Here is a 16,146-nt window from a genome sequence, read left to right as displayed (position 1 = left end):
TGTTAATATCAAGTCAAGGTGGTTGTTGGCCCCACACTGGAATTTTTTCTGGCTCTAGAGGTCTCGGCTCTTGTCCATCCACTTGACAAATATTTATTGAGAATCTATTATGTACCAGGCATTGTATTGCGCTTCAATGTGTAACAGCAACTAACACTGAGAGAGGTCTTCGACTACTACATTTTAAGTTGCCTTATTTTTTTTTTTGTTCTTTTATAGCTTTTTTTTTTTTTTCCAGAGCTGAGGACAGAACTCAGGCCTTGTGCTCGCCAGGCAGGTGCTCTTCCGCTGAGCTAAACCCCAGCCCCTACGACTTCATTTCATGTAAATGAGGTTTGTTCTCCCGTTTCTGAGTTTCAATCTTTGTTGTCTGATCAGTAAGTCACTTTTTTTTCTCAGAGCACTGCTTCTCAAAATTTATTTCCCATCATTTGGAGATCTTGTTAAATTGCAGACTCTGAATAAACCCAAAGTGAGACCTGAACTCTATGTTCCCAGCCAGCTCCCAAATGATGCTGCTGCCGCCACTTGGATTACACTTGGAGTGGTCAGGCTGCGCAGCAAGCAGTGCGGGCATCATCTACTGATTTTCCAGAGATAAGGGAAGTCTTTTCCACTAAGGAAAGTCTGCCATTTACATGCAAATCACAAGAACTTGAAATCCATGATAAAAAAAGTATTACATGTGATCTCTTTCTGTCTCTGTCTCTGTCTCTCTCACACACACACCCTTACCCTTATAAGTAAGGTAACTTTCCAAAATTTCTGAAATTTCACAATGGAGTAAGCAATAGATGATCTGGGAATGTGGCCTTCACTCAAGTTAACACACAAATCCTCCTTTAAAACTGAGGCCCAGGACTGGGCACAGGTGGTTACTTCAGTTGACACTTGTTATCTGTTATCCAATAAGTAGAAATAGGAGAATCGTGGTCCAGACCAGCCCAGGCAGAAATGTCAGACTCTATCTCATCCCCACCCCCAAAACAAACTAAAGTAAAAAGGGTTGAGGATATGGCTTAAGTGTAGCACTTCGGTTTAGCAGGTGTGAAGTCCTGATTTTACCCCTTAATACTGTCAATTGCCTGCCTCTCAAACAGAGGCCAGGACCTTGCTCAGAGTCACATGGCTAATAAAAAATCAGCCTGCAGTGCTTGCGTGGTTTCTCTCTGTTGGCAGCCTGAGATGCAGCTCAGCTTCCCACCCACTGCAGGAATGCCTCTCCTTGACCAGTCCCCACCCTTTTCATCCACAGGCTGAGTGTTTCAGTCCATTACCTCTAAACCTCCACACCCTTTCTGATGCTTTACTTCAGCTCCCATAGACACCATCCTCCCTCCTTTGCTTCACCAAACTATCAAGCCATACCTGTAATTGGCTGACTTTCCCCAAAGGCTAAGCCTGCCAGCCTTTTCACAGTGAAGCAGGTCAGGTGAAGTGTGTGGGCGGAAAGGGCGTTGTCTGCTAGTCTTCTATTCACCTTTCCAGAAAGCATATGTCCTATTCTTACTCTTCTGGGTCAGAGCTTCTTCTTTGCTATGTGTTCTGTAGTCTTACTGAATGCATGTGTGTGCCTCCTTTATTTGTTTACAGCTTCAAGACTTTCTCATTCTTTCAAATTGACACTTCTCTTCTCTCCTCTCTCTATCCAGGTAAGTGCTGTTCTTCACACAAAGTTAATTAAATGGACACACCTGTAATAGATGGTGTATGATTGTGTACTTAACATAATGCATGAAGTTCAGTACTTTTCAATAATGGCAGTGCATCAGAAAAATATTCTAAAGGAATTTAAAAAGCTCGATGGAGGCTGAAGACAAACTCTGTGGTAGAACGTTTGCCTAGAGTACACAAGGCCCAGGCCTGGCAGCACAAACACAGATAATCAAAATCAATTACAAGGAGGCAGGCACTAATAATAGTTAATAACATTTCCCAGGTGATCCCATTTAAGGTTGAGGACTACTGGACAATTTAGGGAAAATAGTGGGTGGGCATATTGTATTTTTCTATAAGGGATAAACCATAGGTTTTAGATGATTCTCAAAAGTGCTCTGTGACAACCCCCTCTGCCCTTTCTCCCTCTCAAAAGTAGCTGAGTGACGGGTCTGAAATAATAAACACAAAGAACATGCTAGTTAAGGAAATACCAAATATTTGTTAACTAAATAGGTCTGATAAATAGGGGATTGCATATTGTTCCCAAAGGAATCTTTGAGGGGGCTGGGAATGTGGCTTGGTGGTAGAGTGCTTGCCTAGCATGCATGGAGCTCTGGGTTCGACTCCTCAGTCCCACATACACACAAGAAGGTGGAAGTGCCGGTGGCTCAAGTGGTAGAGTGCTAGCTTTGAGCAAAAGAAGCTCAGGGACAGTGCCCAGGCCCCGAGTTCAAGCCCCAGGACTGGCCAAAAAGAAAAAAGAAAAATAAGAGGAATGTTTGCGGGCCTTTGGGTGGAACAGGGAGCCACTGGCCGGCCCTCGATCACCAAAGGCCAAGCGAAGGACCCTACACCCCCAGCTCCCACGAACACGGCGGGGGGCACCAGGGGCCCGAGGACTGGCAGGTTCCGGCTGGGGGCGTGGTTTTAGGAAATCCCAGAAATCCTCTTCCGGAATTGGCTGATGCCCCGGAAGCACTTGTTTGCCGGTCACGGTTCAGGGCTGTGGTCACTATGCTGCTCTCGGCCGTCTCCCGTAAGGGGGGGCCGGTGGTGGTGGCGGGACCCGCGGCGGGGGCGGGTGACCGCGCCGGGTGCTGCGGGGCGGTGCGGGCGGGCGGGGGCGCGGGGCCGTGCGGCGTCCCGGGGTCGCCGGAGTTAGGTCAGGCAGTGTGGGAAAGCCCTGCAGGGGCTTCGTCGGCCCGTGTCGACGTCCCAGCTGGAAAGGATCTCCGGCTTTCTAACCCCAAAGACGGGGACCCCGCTCCCGTGCGGGGCGCCGGGAGTGCCCGGGATCGCGCCTCCTGCAGGTCGGCTCGCCCCCTGTGCGTGTGGTGTCCCTGCTCCACCGCGACCGTTTCCAAAGAGTGATCTGTGCAACCCTAGGCTGCTTACAGTGCAGCCAGCTACACCCTAGAAGAAAACATGAGGCCAGTATTACTGTAGGAAGACTTGAAAAGTACCCAGTCCACTGCAGTGAGTGCGCAAAGCATTGTGTTCCTCATTGTGATCAATCCTGGTCCTGTAAGATGCTCGTGGGTTCCCTGATATTGAGGGAAAACAGTGTGAAAGCTTACGACATGCTTCATGAGTTCAATGGTTTTTTTTTTTATTACTGTTTATAAGAATAATAAACTTGTATTTTTCTCTTTCAACCGTTACACAAAAAGTTGCCAAGAGCAAGTCAAAGTAAGTAAAAGTTTTTGTTTCATTTGCACTTTGTTTATGTGAGGTTTTATTAATCCAGTTGTTGTAATTAGCATTTCTTTGTATTAGACTAAGCATTTTGCCTCGATTGTCTTTTCCTTTTTTGTTTAATGCTGGCACTGGATCTTGAACTCAGGGCCTAAGCTCTGACCCTTAGCTTTTTTGCTTAAGGCTTCTGCTTTACCACTTGAGCCACACCAACACTTTGGGATTTTTGCTGGTTAATTGAAGACAAGAATTTCTTGGACTCTTCTTCCTGAGTTGGCCAGCCTCCTGAGTAGCTAGGATTACAGGTGTGAGTCACTGGTACCCGACTTTAATTTTCTTAAAGTAGATTTGAGGGTTAATTGTTTAATTATTTTATTCTTATGAATTCTTTCAAGATATCCTGGTGCTCCTTGACTTGTGATGGTGTTACCTCCTGAAAAACCCATCACAGGTTCAAAATACGGTGAGCTGAAATGCCTTTAGTAAACCTAACCTACAGAAGATCACAGCTAGCATCCTAGTATGCTGTATTGGTTGCTTCCCCTGTGTCTTGGGGGTGACAGGGAATAGTAGCAGCTGTCCAGCATCTCTAAAGGATCTTTACCTATTGCTACTCTGGTAAAAGATACTTGAAGTCTAGATTCTGTCAAAAGCTCTGCATTCACACGATGGTATCAGGCTGAATATTTTATCTTTATTTGACTATTCAATAGTAGAATCATAATTTTTCTTACATTATTATGTCTGAAATCCCCACCTTTAGATTCTGTAATAATCCTGTGCTTTTTTGGGGATCTAGAAAGATCCCCTGCATTTCATGTTTTTATCATTTTGTGACATTTGTCATATATATTTTACCTTCAGTTTTTATGCACCAACTCACCTTGCATACTTTTAGCTAGTTTTTTTTTGCTTTGTCAGTACTGGGGTTTGAACTCAGCATCTCTCTCACACTGGCTTGACAGTTGATTTTCAACTTGAGCCCCACTTTCACCCTTGCTTTTTGATAGTTATTTTGGAGTCTTGTGGACTTTCTGCCTAGTCTAGCTTTGAACCTCTATCCTCCAGGTATCAACCTTCTGAGTAGGTCAGATTATTGGCATAAGCAACTGGTGCCTGGATAGAGTAGCTTTATGCTTCCTGCAGTGTTTTTCACAGAGTCAGTTAGCACTGGGTAGATTTTTTTTTGGTCAGTCATGGGGCTTGAACTCTGGGCCTGAATGCTGTCCCTCAGCTCTTCAGCTCAAGGCGAGCGCTCTACCATTTGAGCTACTGCACCACTTCCAGTTTTCTGAGTGGTTTATTGGAGATAATTGTCTCATGGACTTTCCCGCCCAGGCTGGCTTTGAACTATAATCCTCAGATCTCAGCCTCCTGAGTAGCTAGGATTACAGATGTGAGCCACCAGCACCTGGCTTGGGTAGATTTGTTTGAATGTTTCTTGAATAGATGACTGATTAGTGTCTGTCTTAATCATTGTGCTGTACAGTGAAAGCAGTGGAGTGGTATGTAACATGGTCTGAAATAGTTGAAATTTGTTTTGTAATTACATGAGAAGTAACATGGTGTATGTGGGGAGACAAGACAAATGAAAAGTAACAGACAACACAGTTATTAAAAGCTGTAGTGACCACACACACTTGTTTTTTATTGATTTGGTTAGGTCATTACGAAATCACTCAGGTCAAGACTAAACCTTGAAATTTGAATCAATTGAAAGTGGGTTTTATAGGAGTGTAGGTTGTCTTAGAACTGAACCTTCTTAGGGCCACCTGACATTTACAACCACTGTGATTCCACAGAGTTCAAAATGTGATCTCTACTCACAGCAGTTCAGTGTGTTTTCTCAACTTGTAACAGTTTACTCTTTAATCTTAGAACCATTCTGGTGAAAATGGTGAGCCAAGCTGGGACAGGTTTCTCCTTCAACACCAAGAGAAGCCGACTCCGAGAGAAACTGACTCTTTTGCATTATGATCCAATTGGTAAGATTCAGAGAAGTGATTCCACAATATGTTCAAAGACCTTCAAAGGCTATCACCTTCTTTCTAGACTATTTGTCTGTGACAATTTTGTCACATGTACTGTTCAGATGTGGCATAAGCCAAGATAGCAGGCAGATTCTGTCCCTTTTTTCTTGGCATTTACAGTCTGGATGGAGAGGGAGAGGGGAAAAGTGACACTGATAAATGCTGTTAGCCAGAGCTGATGGAGATGTGGAGATGTAGGAGGGAATGTGGATGGTGGGATGAGTTATATTAGCTAGGATAGTTAAGCAGAGTCTCCCAGTGGGGATTGTTTACCATGACAAGAAGGTGAGAAGGTGTAGGGTTCTAGAAACAAAGCGTCTTGAGGAGGCCAGGGTGGTGTCTGACAATGGCATGCTCTGGGATCCAGATGTGAGTCAAAGGGATATATGTACCTATGTGTTGGTGCACCAGGGCAGAGAAGTTGATTCCATTTTGTGCCATGTAACAAAATTCTGGATTATCTAGTCACTTACGATCTCAGTAGGGAGAAATATTTATTTAAAGGAGATAAATGTGCCGAGCGCTGGTGGCTTACGCCTGTAATCCTAGCTACTCAGGAGGCTGAGATCTGAGGATCGAGGTTCAGAGCCAGTCTGGGCAGGAACGTCTTTGAGACCCTTATCTCCAGTGAACCACCAGAAAACCAGAAGTGGCGCTGTGGCTCAAGTGGTAGAGCACTTGCCTTGAGCTGAAATGCTGAGGGACAGTGCCCAGGCCCAGAGTTCAAGCCCCAAAACTGCCCCACAGAAAGATTAATGTTCCCCTGGCCAGTTGTCTACTCACAAACCAAGTAGAGTCAGAAACTGATGGCTGTTGGTAGAAGTCCATCCTGTTTCTGAATTTGGTGGACAGATTTGTACAAAACTAGCAAACAACTTTATAACTTTCTCTGATTTTAATTCTTTTAGAGTTTATTTAGAAACTTGCACAGTACTAATTAGTGTTGCCCTTAAAAAATTTGAGTACTGGGGGTTGAACTTTGGGCCTTGTGTGCTGGAGGCAACAATTCTACTACTTGAGCAGAGCCTCCTGTTCTTTTTTTATTTTTGGGCGGTCGTGGAGCTTGAACTGTGGGCCTGGGTCCTGTCCCTGCTCTCTTCAGCTCAGGGCGAGCACTCTACCGCTTGAGCCACAGCCACACTTCCGGTTTTCTAGTGGTTTATTGGAGATGAGAGTTTCATGGGTGTTTCTGCCCGGGCTGGCTTTGAACAGTGTACCTCAGATCACAGCCTCCTGAGTAGCTAGGATTACAGGCGTGAGCCACTGGCATCCGGCTCCTCCTGTTCTTTTGACTTCATTTTTGTGCCCTTCATGACTGCTTCTTAAAGGCAAGAGAAAGATTGTATAATATGAGATGTTAAAAAAGTCTCTTGAGAAGTCCAGTTGTCAGCTTAAAATTACTTGAATTCCATTCTTTAATAGCAATAAATTCCCTCATGGTTCTGTAGTGTTATTAATTTTAGTTATTTCAGAATAAAAAGGCAATTCTAGGTTGATACTTGAGGATTAGAAGTGAATTTCAGGAGGATGATTCTTCCTTTGGAAAGTTATTGGTGTTTTTTTTGGTGGTGGTACTAGGATTTGAACTTGGGCATTGTGCTTCTTAAGCATTTGCTGCACTGCTTGATCCATTCTTTGAGCCTGAAAAATTTGTTACTGGATTAATTTGGTGTTTTTTTTTTCTGCTTTTTTATGTTAATGGGTGGAAACTCAAAAAGTGATGAACTGTATAATAAAATAACTTGTGAATTTTTTTGGGGGGGGGTTGATTGTGGGTCTCAAGGCTAGCTGTCTACCACTTTGAGCCACAGCTCCACTTCTGATTTTCTGGTGGTTAGTTGAAGATAAGAGTCTCACGGACTTTCCTGCCTGGGCTGGCTTTGAACTGTGATCCTCAGATCTCAGCCTCTTGAGTAGCTAGGATTATAGGCATGAACTACCAGTGCCCAGCTTTCTGTAATTTTCTTTTAGAGTGCATTTAGGAATTTGCACAGCACTAATTACTGTTGATGGAATAAACTTCTGTGGTAGTTTATGTGTACAAATGTATTGGAGTTTTCATCCATGTGGAGTAAGTAGTGGGAATTTAGCATTTGTCAAAGTTTTGAGATTGGGAAAAGGATACAGCTGTAAACATTTTTGACCATGAGTTCAGAAAGCAGAAGGAAATATTCATATATAAATTTCAAATAGACAGGAATTTTTTAGTAAGAAGGTCAGAGCTTTGCAGAGCCTTGCAGTACAGCAGAAGAGAATGTTCTGGAATAGGAAACTGCCATGCTTTCTGCCAATAGATGCTCTTGTAGACTTTTGTGATAAAGGTATTTACCTTGAGGTCTGTCTAGAGTACCAGATAAGTTTGATAGTTCTCTCATCATGTATTACTGTGATGAGTAAAGTTAGGTTTAGGATAATGTTTTGTCTATTTTATGAGTCAGATCAGGTTGAAAACATTTCATAGTACTCTGTGACAAGAAGCAGCTATGTCATCCTCTGTCCTTTCCATTAGCTGCTTCTGGGCGCTGGTGGCTCACGGCTGTAATCCTAGCTGCTCAGGAGGCTGAGAGCTGAGTTTGAAGCCAGCTCTGGCAGAAAAGTCTCTGTGAGATTCTTTTTTTTTTTTTGTTTTTTTGGAGTCCGGTCGTGGGGCCTGAACTCTGGGCCTGGGCGCTGTCCCTCAGCTCTTCAGCTCAAGGCTAGTGCTCTACCACTTGAGCCACAGTGCCACTTCCTGCTTTTTTCTTTTGGCTATGTGGTGCCGAGGAATCGAACCCAGGGCCTCATGCATGCAAGGCAAGCGCTTTACCACTGAGCCACCTTCCCAGCCCCGAGATTCTTTTTTTTTTTTTGTCTGTCATGGAACCTGATTTCTGGGCCTGGGCACTGTCCCTCAGCTCTTCAGTTCAAGGCTAGTGCTCTACCATTTGAGCCACAGTGCCACTTCTGGCTTTTTCTGCTTATGTGGTGTTTAGGAATTTAACCCAGGGCCTCGTGCATGCAAGGCAAGCGCTCTACCACTGAGCCACTTTCCCAGCTCCCCTGTGAGATTCTTATCTCCAGTTAACCACTCAGAAACCACAAGTGGAACTGTGGCTCAAAGTGGTAGTGCTAGCCTTGAGCAAAAGAGCTCAGGGACAGCACCCAGGCTGAGTTCAAGCCCCACAGCCCACCAAACAACCACCACCACCACCACAACAAAATCCACAGAAAAAACACAGAAAAGCAAAACTAGCTGCTAATTTCCAAGGAGGAAGGATTAAAGGCTAAGGTGTAAGCTTATTAAACTGCTTATCATAAAGAGACTGAAAACTTGTCAGTTTCATTTCTATGGATGAGTAAACAAGGCAATGTAGACTTAACTGAGACAATAGATGTAGGTTAGCTGTAGGGAAAGAACTTGACAGAATCATTGTTCTGTGAATTTAACAGCAAATATTTTGATAGAATTAATTTATATTTATGGTTGTGGATAGCAACATGTCATTTCAGTTCAACTAGCACAAATTGAGTGCTTGTTGTGTATATGACAGCAAAGGAAATAGAGTTCTTTCTCATAAGGAAAAAAGAATATTCTTAGAAATGTGCTTAGAGACTCATAGCTGACCAATAATGGAGCCAAAGTCTAAAACTAACCCTTCCAAATCCAAGTGCCTGCTCTTTCTACTACATGGGCACAGATTACTTTTCTAGAAACTTACTTTTTAAACAAAACCAGTGCTTTCCTTTGTGGTCAGCCCAGTATTAAAGGCCTCAGAGCCCAAGGGTCTTTCCTGCCTCCTCCCATCATTCTAGTTTTAGTTTGTCCAAAAGCTGCTCCTTTGGAAGCCAACCTTTATCCTTTCTTTGAGGCCTCATGTAGCCAATGCTGTTGCCTTTATCTTAATGTTCTTGGGTGTGTGCATGTTCGACATTCACACAAGTACCTCATGGTGTATTGTTAGGCTCTCTTGCATCTTGTGAACACCACATTGCCTTGAACAACTCCATGGACAAAGTGTTCTTTGAATTCAATAGACTCAGAGGATGGAAGGGATTTTCCTGAATAAATAAAGCTGTGCTCTATTAATCTTGACTAGCGACTTCTGGTTATGTTCATTTAAATAATCTGCTTCTCAGTTAAACAAGTTTTCTTTTACCTTTTTTTTTTTTTTTTTGAGTGGTGCCAGGGATGGAACTTAAAGCTTTTTTCACGTTAGGTAGGCATTCTGCTGAGCTTAACCACACCCCCAGCTCCTTTTTTACTTCCATGTAGAAAAACTTGGAAAATATTTCTTCAACTAACAAGAATGTTTAATGGAAAAGTATCATCTTTTTTGTTTTGTTTTTTTTGGGGAGTGCCAGTCCTGGAGCTTGAACTTGGGGCCTGGGAGCTGTCCCTGAGCTTCTTTGCTCAAGGTTAGTGCTCTACCATTTGAGGCACAGCTTTACTTCAGCTTTTTTTGTGCTTAATTGGTGATAGTCTCATGGGTTTTGCTGGACAGGTTGGCTTTGAACTTTGATCCTCATATCTCAGCCTCCTGAGTTGTTAGGATAAAAGGAATAAGCCACCAGTGCCCAGTTTGAGGATTTCTTTAACTGTAGCTCTGCTGGACCAGAATTAGGATAGGGAAATCTCATTTATGGTGGAGACTAGTGAAGAGATGTTGAATGATTGGATTTTCCATGGTGCATTTGTATTTTTTTTTTTGCCAAGAGGAATCAAGTTGGGAGGTGAGATGTGTGTGATACATGTGTGGGTAAGTATCATGTATGTGGAGGTTAATAATGGGCTGTTGGGACATTGTGGGACCTATGAAAACCTCACTTCCTAGCATCCAGCAGCCTCTCATGGCCCCCCTCTCATGGGGGCTGGCAGCACTTTGTTTTGATTTTGTTACAGGAGATGGTATTCTGTAATATTCACAATGTATCATATTTTGTAAAACTAAAACATCTGGTTTGCGCATATTAAACTACCTCTGGAAATAGAGGTTCCATGGCATTTATTCTTCTCCTGGATTGCCATTTCTTTTGGGATTTCCTCAGTTCTGCTACTCCATTGCTGTAGTCCAGTTCTCAGCCTGTTCTTAATTATCTATGTGTTTCAGGATTGGACATTATTTCCCATTTTTACACCCAAGTTTTTTCTTTTTATCTCTTAAAAAAATTATTTTCTTGGGCTGGGAAGGTAGCTCAATGGTAAAGCGCTTGCCTTGCATGCCTGAGACCCTAGGTTCGATTCCTCAGCACCACATAAGCAAAAAAAAATAGCCAGAAGTGGTGTTATAGCTCAAGTGGTAGAGCGCTAGCCTTGAGCTGAAGAGCTGAGGGACAGCGCCCAGGCCCAGAGTTCAGGCCCCACGACCGGACCCCCCCAAAAAATATTTTTCTTGTAAAGATGCTGTATAGAGGGGTTACAATTACATCATAGGGTAATGAGTACATTTCTTGTCGAGCATTGTTACCCTCTCCTTTGTTTTTCTCCTACTATCCCTTCCCTCCCCCACCTCCTCCACTCCCCACCCCCAAGTTGTAAAGTTAATTTCCAACATAGTGTCTTGTGAGTATCACTGTTGCAATGGGCCATCTGTGTCCTTGTTTCAGCATTTTGTTATTCCCCTTCCCCTCCCCAAATGAGATCAATGTAAATACAAGATGAAGTTACCAAAATCAAATAACAGTGACAATAGGGATATACCATAGGAGGAAGAACATACAAAAGAAACAAAAAAATCACATAATACATTAAAAACAACAACAGCCGGGCACCGGAGGCTCACACCTATAGTCCTAGCTACTCAGGAGGCTGAGATCTGAGGATTACGGTTCAAAGCCAGCCTGGGCAGCAAAGTCTGTGAGACTCATCTCCGATAAACCACCAGAAAACAGGAAGTGGCTCTGTGGCTCAAGTGGTAGAACATTGGCCTTGAGCTGAAGACCCATAACTGACAATAAAAATAAAAAAATAAAACAATGGCAAAGGAAAACCTCTTGTGTCCACATCTTGGGGTTCATTTCGCTTAGCATCATCTACATACATATGGTCATATGTACATAGCTTTTGAGCTTTTCTGCTCATCTGATAAGATTATCCTAGACATAGACTATTGCAAATAAGGGAAACTATGGGACCTATATTTCTTTGGGTCTGGTTTACTTCACTTAATATTTTTTCCAAGTCTTTCCATTTCCGAACAAATGGGCAGGTGTCATTCTTTCTGATGGAAGCATAGAATTTCATTGTGTATATATATCACATTTTCTTGATCCATTCATCTACTGAGGGGCATCTGGGTTGGTTCCATATCTTAGCTATGGTGAATAATTCTTTTTATTGCTTTTTGAGGTACTGAGGATGCCACTGGTGGAATGGTAGCTTTTCTTTCTTTTTTTCCTGTACCATTTTGTCTTTTTTTCTCTAGTCTGAGATTGAGGACCTGTGAGTTTGCAAATCAGCTCCATATTCATGTCAATGGAATAATAAACTTAAGAGAAAGGAGAAGACTTTGATAATGTTTATTGTAATAAAATATTTTTTAGTTTTCTGTTACAGCCTTTTTTTCTCCTTCCACAGTGCAGAAAAAAGTCCTCTTCACAGAACTGAAAAAAATACGCTCTCTTTGAACAATGGATTAAACATGAGTTTGATTTATAAAGGAGAAGACTGAGGGTGGGGATACTGATTGAGAAATCCTGCAGCGAGTAATAAAGAAGAGGAAATGGTACAGCCTCACTGCCTCCTTTGATTTGAAGGCCATTGTGAAGGGAACAATGCAGTGAAAGGAAGGTCTTCAGGACAGATATCATTCTACCAATTATTTATCTTTCTGGATACTTTTATAGTCCTTAATAAAAAAGTATTAAAATAGCCTGTCCAATTGTCTCTTAGTATTTCCTACTACTGTTTGAAATAAAAAGAACATTACCAAGAAATAACCATTGCTTTATATAATAAAACATTATTCCCCCATGATGAGATTTGTATGAATTTCTTGGTTGCTCCTTGTACTTCGTAGAAAAGGCACAGTAGCACTCCAGGTGATCTTGGAAGAAATTCCCATGTAAACTGCGATGGATGTCAAGGATAAGTGGGAAGAAGAATAAACCAAGTTTTTTTTTCCTGGTTTTGATGTGTATTTGTATAATTAGGAAAAATGCCAGTGACATATTCTCAAATCCAAAGCAGCATACAGTTGTTTTTTTTTTTTTTTTTGGATAGGTCATGGGGCCTGAACTCTGGGCCTGGGCACTATCCCTTAGCTCTTCAGCTCAAGGCTAGCGCTCTACCACTTGAGCCACAGCGCCACTCTGGCTTTTTCTGCTTATGTGGTACTGAGGAATCAAACCCAGGGCCTCATGCATGCAAGGCAAGCAATATCGACCACTAAGCTACCTTCCCAGCCCCAGTGTATAGAATTTTCAAAAAAGTGAGCTTTTGGCTGGGTGCCAGTGGTTCATGCCTATAATCCTAGCAACTCCAGGAGGCTGAGATCTGAGGATCACAGTTCAAAGCCAGCCAAGTCAGGGAAGTCTATGCCTCTCAGAAGTGGAGGTGTAGCTCAAGTGGTAGAGCTGTGAACAAAAAAAGCAGAGCAGTGCTCAGCCAGGGTTCAAGCCCCAAGACAGGCAACCACCAAAAAGGATTACAAAAGCTACCTTTTTTTCCCCTTCTTTTTTGTACATTAAGTATTTGGCAATGTTTTGTGCTAGCCTTGGCCACAAGCATTAGGGACTCACTGGTGTCCCACAATGACAGGTGTTCTGCCTCTTGGCAAAATTTGTTTCTGGAGGAAATGCAGGAGCAGCTCTCTGGAAAGGGAATTAGTGATAAACAGTTGTTGAGTCTTAAGGGCTTGTGGTATTCTAGTCAAATCAGCTATTTTATGGCCTCTTGTGAAACTGGTTGGAAGTAGTAACAGGTGAGATCTTGGCTATTTTTATGCTAAAACTGTACTTTGTAGTCTTAGGTTACAAGAATCTTTTAGATGACTGTAGATATGCTAATTTAGAAGGTATGGGACATGCATGGATTTCTTAGAAAAGTAAAAGCCTTAATATCTGGTCTAATGAATAACTTGTCTGTTTAGCCCTTGAGTTGAATGTAGCTCACAGGGTGTTTATATTTTTTTAATTGGTTACTGACTCATAAGCACTTGAGATATTTCAATATCAAAACTTTGGATTACAAAACCATATATTTCACCTTAGGTGAAAAGTGACTGTCAGCTGTCTGAGAAATCCAGTTCTGTACCCTTTTTCCTTACTGACCATTCTCTGCTCTGGCTTGAGACACTGGTCCACCATAGTGTGTCGAATAGAATTTGCTGGTAGTCTCTTATAGTACTAATGTTTGTACAGATCCTGATGATGGAGTTTGCTTTTCTAGTTTAGTCGGCTTTGTAAGTGCATGGAAAGAAAAGGATAGTTACAAACTAGGAATTAAAAGAACATTTCTAGGAAGTGGTAGCTAAGAGTAGCTACTAAGAGTAGTACTTTTTATTTCAAGTTATATTTAGGGCTAGAAGCCATCAAAATAGAGTCGGTGGAAGGTCTTTTTTGTACGGATATGAAGACTGTGTTCCTGCAGTTTGCACGCTGACTGAGGCGATGAAATTGGACCTCTTCAGCATTTCTTCAAAGGACAGACTTGGGTAGTAAGCCAGGTAGAAGGCCAAGGCTCCCACAAAACTGTCACCAGCACCCTGTAATAGAAAGCATAGTTATAGTAAGCAAGTAGCTAATCTGTTGTCAAATTGCATAGTTAAAAAACAATTTTAGAATAGTTTATAGAAAAAGTGCAAGGACAGTACAGGGAGTTTCCATACTATCCCCTCCAATTTCTCTACATCTTCCTGTGGTACATTCATTAATTCTAATGGTCTGACATGAACTGAACTCCAGACTCAGTTTTGGCTTAATATCAGGTTGCTATCCATCTCACATTGAGTTGTTTTTGTAGACTGGAAGGCTAGGACAGTTTCTTAGACATTGTTTTTGATGACTTTGGTAGACCCAAGGTGGACTGGTCAGCTTGTATAGAATGGGCTCAACTGGGATGTGGATTTTTTTCTCTCCCATGTTTAGACTGGTTTTTCATGTCAAGGATATACACAATGAACACTGATGTTAACCTTGATCACTTTGCCCTTCTTTTCATATTGTACTCATTAGAAGCAAATCACAAAGTACATTCTAATTATGTTCTGAAGCTATGTGTTAGCTTGAGGGTAAAGTTGTTTCACATAAATTGCTTTGAATTTTGTATGGGAGATGTCTATTCAATCATTTATATCAGTATGAACTCGTTTATTCTCTGTGCTATTATCTAATATTTATTTTGTTGCTCAAATTGTTCCAGCTTTGGCCATTTGGAGATTTCTTGTAGTCTCCATCATTTTGTTTTTGAGTGCTTCTTCCTGACATAAGATGCCCTAGACTCTTTTTCTATAGATCTTATCTACAGAATTAGCCATTAAATATGCATGCAAGAAGTAGAACCAGCCAGATGTTCTCCATCTAAATACAGGGACCTAGCAAGTTTTTTGTTTTCTAAGGCCTATGTTGGAGAAAACTATGGAAGAACTAACAACAGAAACCACCATAAGAAAGTCTTTGGACCTCTGCCTTTAGACAGGGCAACCCTAGTCATGTGTTCAGCTAACAAATTTAAAACAAATGTGGTTACATAGTCTCCCTTGAAAAATTACTACTTTCAGGGGCACTTTACAATTTTTCCCAGATTGCTAGCTCCTATGTATATGTGTGTGTGTATGTGTGCGCGCATGTGTGTGTGTGTGTGTGTGTGTGTGTGTGTGCTGGCACTGGGGCTCTTAACCTTTTTTTTTTTTTTTGCCAGTCCTAGGGCTTGAACTCAGGACCTGGGTATTGACCCTGAGGTTTTTTTTGCTCACGGCTAGCACTCTACCATTTGAGCCACAGGGTCTGCCACTTCTGGCTTTTTTCTGTATATGTGGACCTAATGAATCAAACCCAGGGCTTCATGCATGCTAGGCAAGCACTCTACTACTAAGCCACATTCCCAGTCCCCTCTTCAGCTTTTTTTGCTCAGAGTTGGATTTCTACCGCTTGACCTCCAGTTCTGGTATTTTGCTGCTTAGTTGGAGATAAATGTTCTTGGGTATGTCTGTCCAGCCTGGTTTTGAACCTAGATCCTCATATCTCAACTGCCTGAGTAGGATTAAAGGTAAGAGTCATACTGTGCCTGACTCTAAAAGCTTTTATAAACAGAGACTGTTGCATCTTTTTTTTTTTTTTTGTCTTTTCTTTTTTGGTACTGGGGATCGAACCCAGGACGTTGCGCTTGTTAGGCAAGCGCTTTGCCACTGAGCTACATCCCAACCCAGACTGTTGCATCTTATAAGAGCCTTGGCATTAATTTTTTTCAGTTGCAGCAGCTATAATGAACTATGTCCCCATTACAGTGACTGACACCTAAAAGGAAGCAAGTCCAATGGATCAAGTGCTAACTAGTGCTAAATACTGTGGGATATTAAGAAAGACTAAACAGATACTCCCTGAAGTTCTTACAGAGTCTAGAGCAAGCCAGATTTCTCAAGAAAAGCCTCAGAAAAAGGACAGCGGAGGAGTTAGGAACAAAGTAAGCTTAGGAGACAAGGAATGGTCTTAAAGGAGTATGAAAATACATTCAGTGACAAGGAAATATATATGCCTTTATGTCCACAATCCTGTTCCCAGGATTCTTCAATAGAAGTAAAAGCGCCTGTAATTTAGGGATATAGGTATATAAAGGTATTGACTGCTG

The 16,146-nt window shown here is 42.2% G+C and overlaps 2 protein-coding genes across 2 annotated transcripts in view; one reads left to right on the top strand and one right to left on the bottom strand.

Annotated features, from left to right (window-relative positions):
- Nucleotides 1-2,618: 2,618 nt before the first annotated feature.
- Nucleotides 2,619-12,237, top strand: Mrpl33 (mitochondrial ribosomal protein L33). Its single transcript, XM_013013512.1, has 4 exons — nucleotides 2,619-2,695; nucleotides 3,330-3,348; nucleotides 5,233-5,339; nucleotides 11,938-12,237. Exons 1-4 carry the CDS (start codon nucleotides 2,674-2,676, stop codon nucleotides 11,985-11,987), a joined length of 198 nt encoding a protein of 65 aa, XP_012868966.1. The 5' UTR covers nucleotides 2,619-2,673; the 3' UTR covers nucleotides 11,988-12,237.
- A 1,580-nt stretch (nucleotides 12,238-13,817) lies between these two features.
- The window catches only part of Rbks (ribokinase), a 67,410-nt gene continuing 65,081 nt past the window's right edge, over nucleotides 13,818-16,146 (bottom strand). Inside the window, exon 8 of the mRNA XM_013013579.1 lies at nucleotides 13,818-14,065. Within this exon, the coding sequence (XP_012869033.1) occupies nucleotides 13,892-14,065 (174 nt within the window). The 3' untranslated portion in view covers nucleotides 13,818-13,891. The remainder of the gene's footprint in view (nucleotides 14,066-16,146) is intronic.

The sequence above is a fragment of the Dipodomys ordii genome, unplaced genomic scaffold, assembly GCF_000151885.1.
Source record: "Dipodomys ordii isolate 6190 unplaced genomic scaffold, Dord_2.0 Scaffold20, whole genome shotgun sequence".
Taxonomy (NCBI): domain Eukaryota; kingdom Metazoa; phylum Chordata; class Mammalia; order Rodentia; family Heteromyidae; genus Dipodomys; species Dipodomys ordii.
The sequence above is the reverse complement of the archived record's forward strand: the minus strand, read 5'-3'. Positions and strand labels throughout refer to the sequence as shown.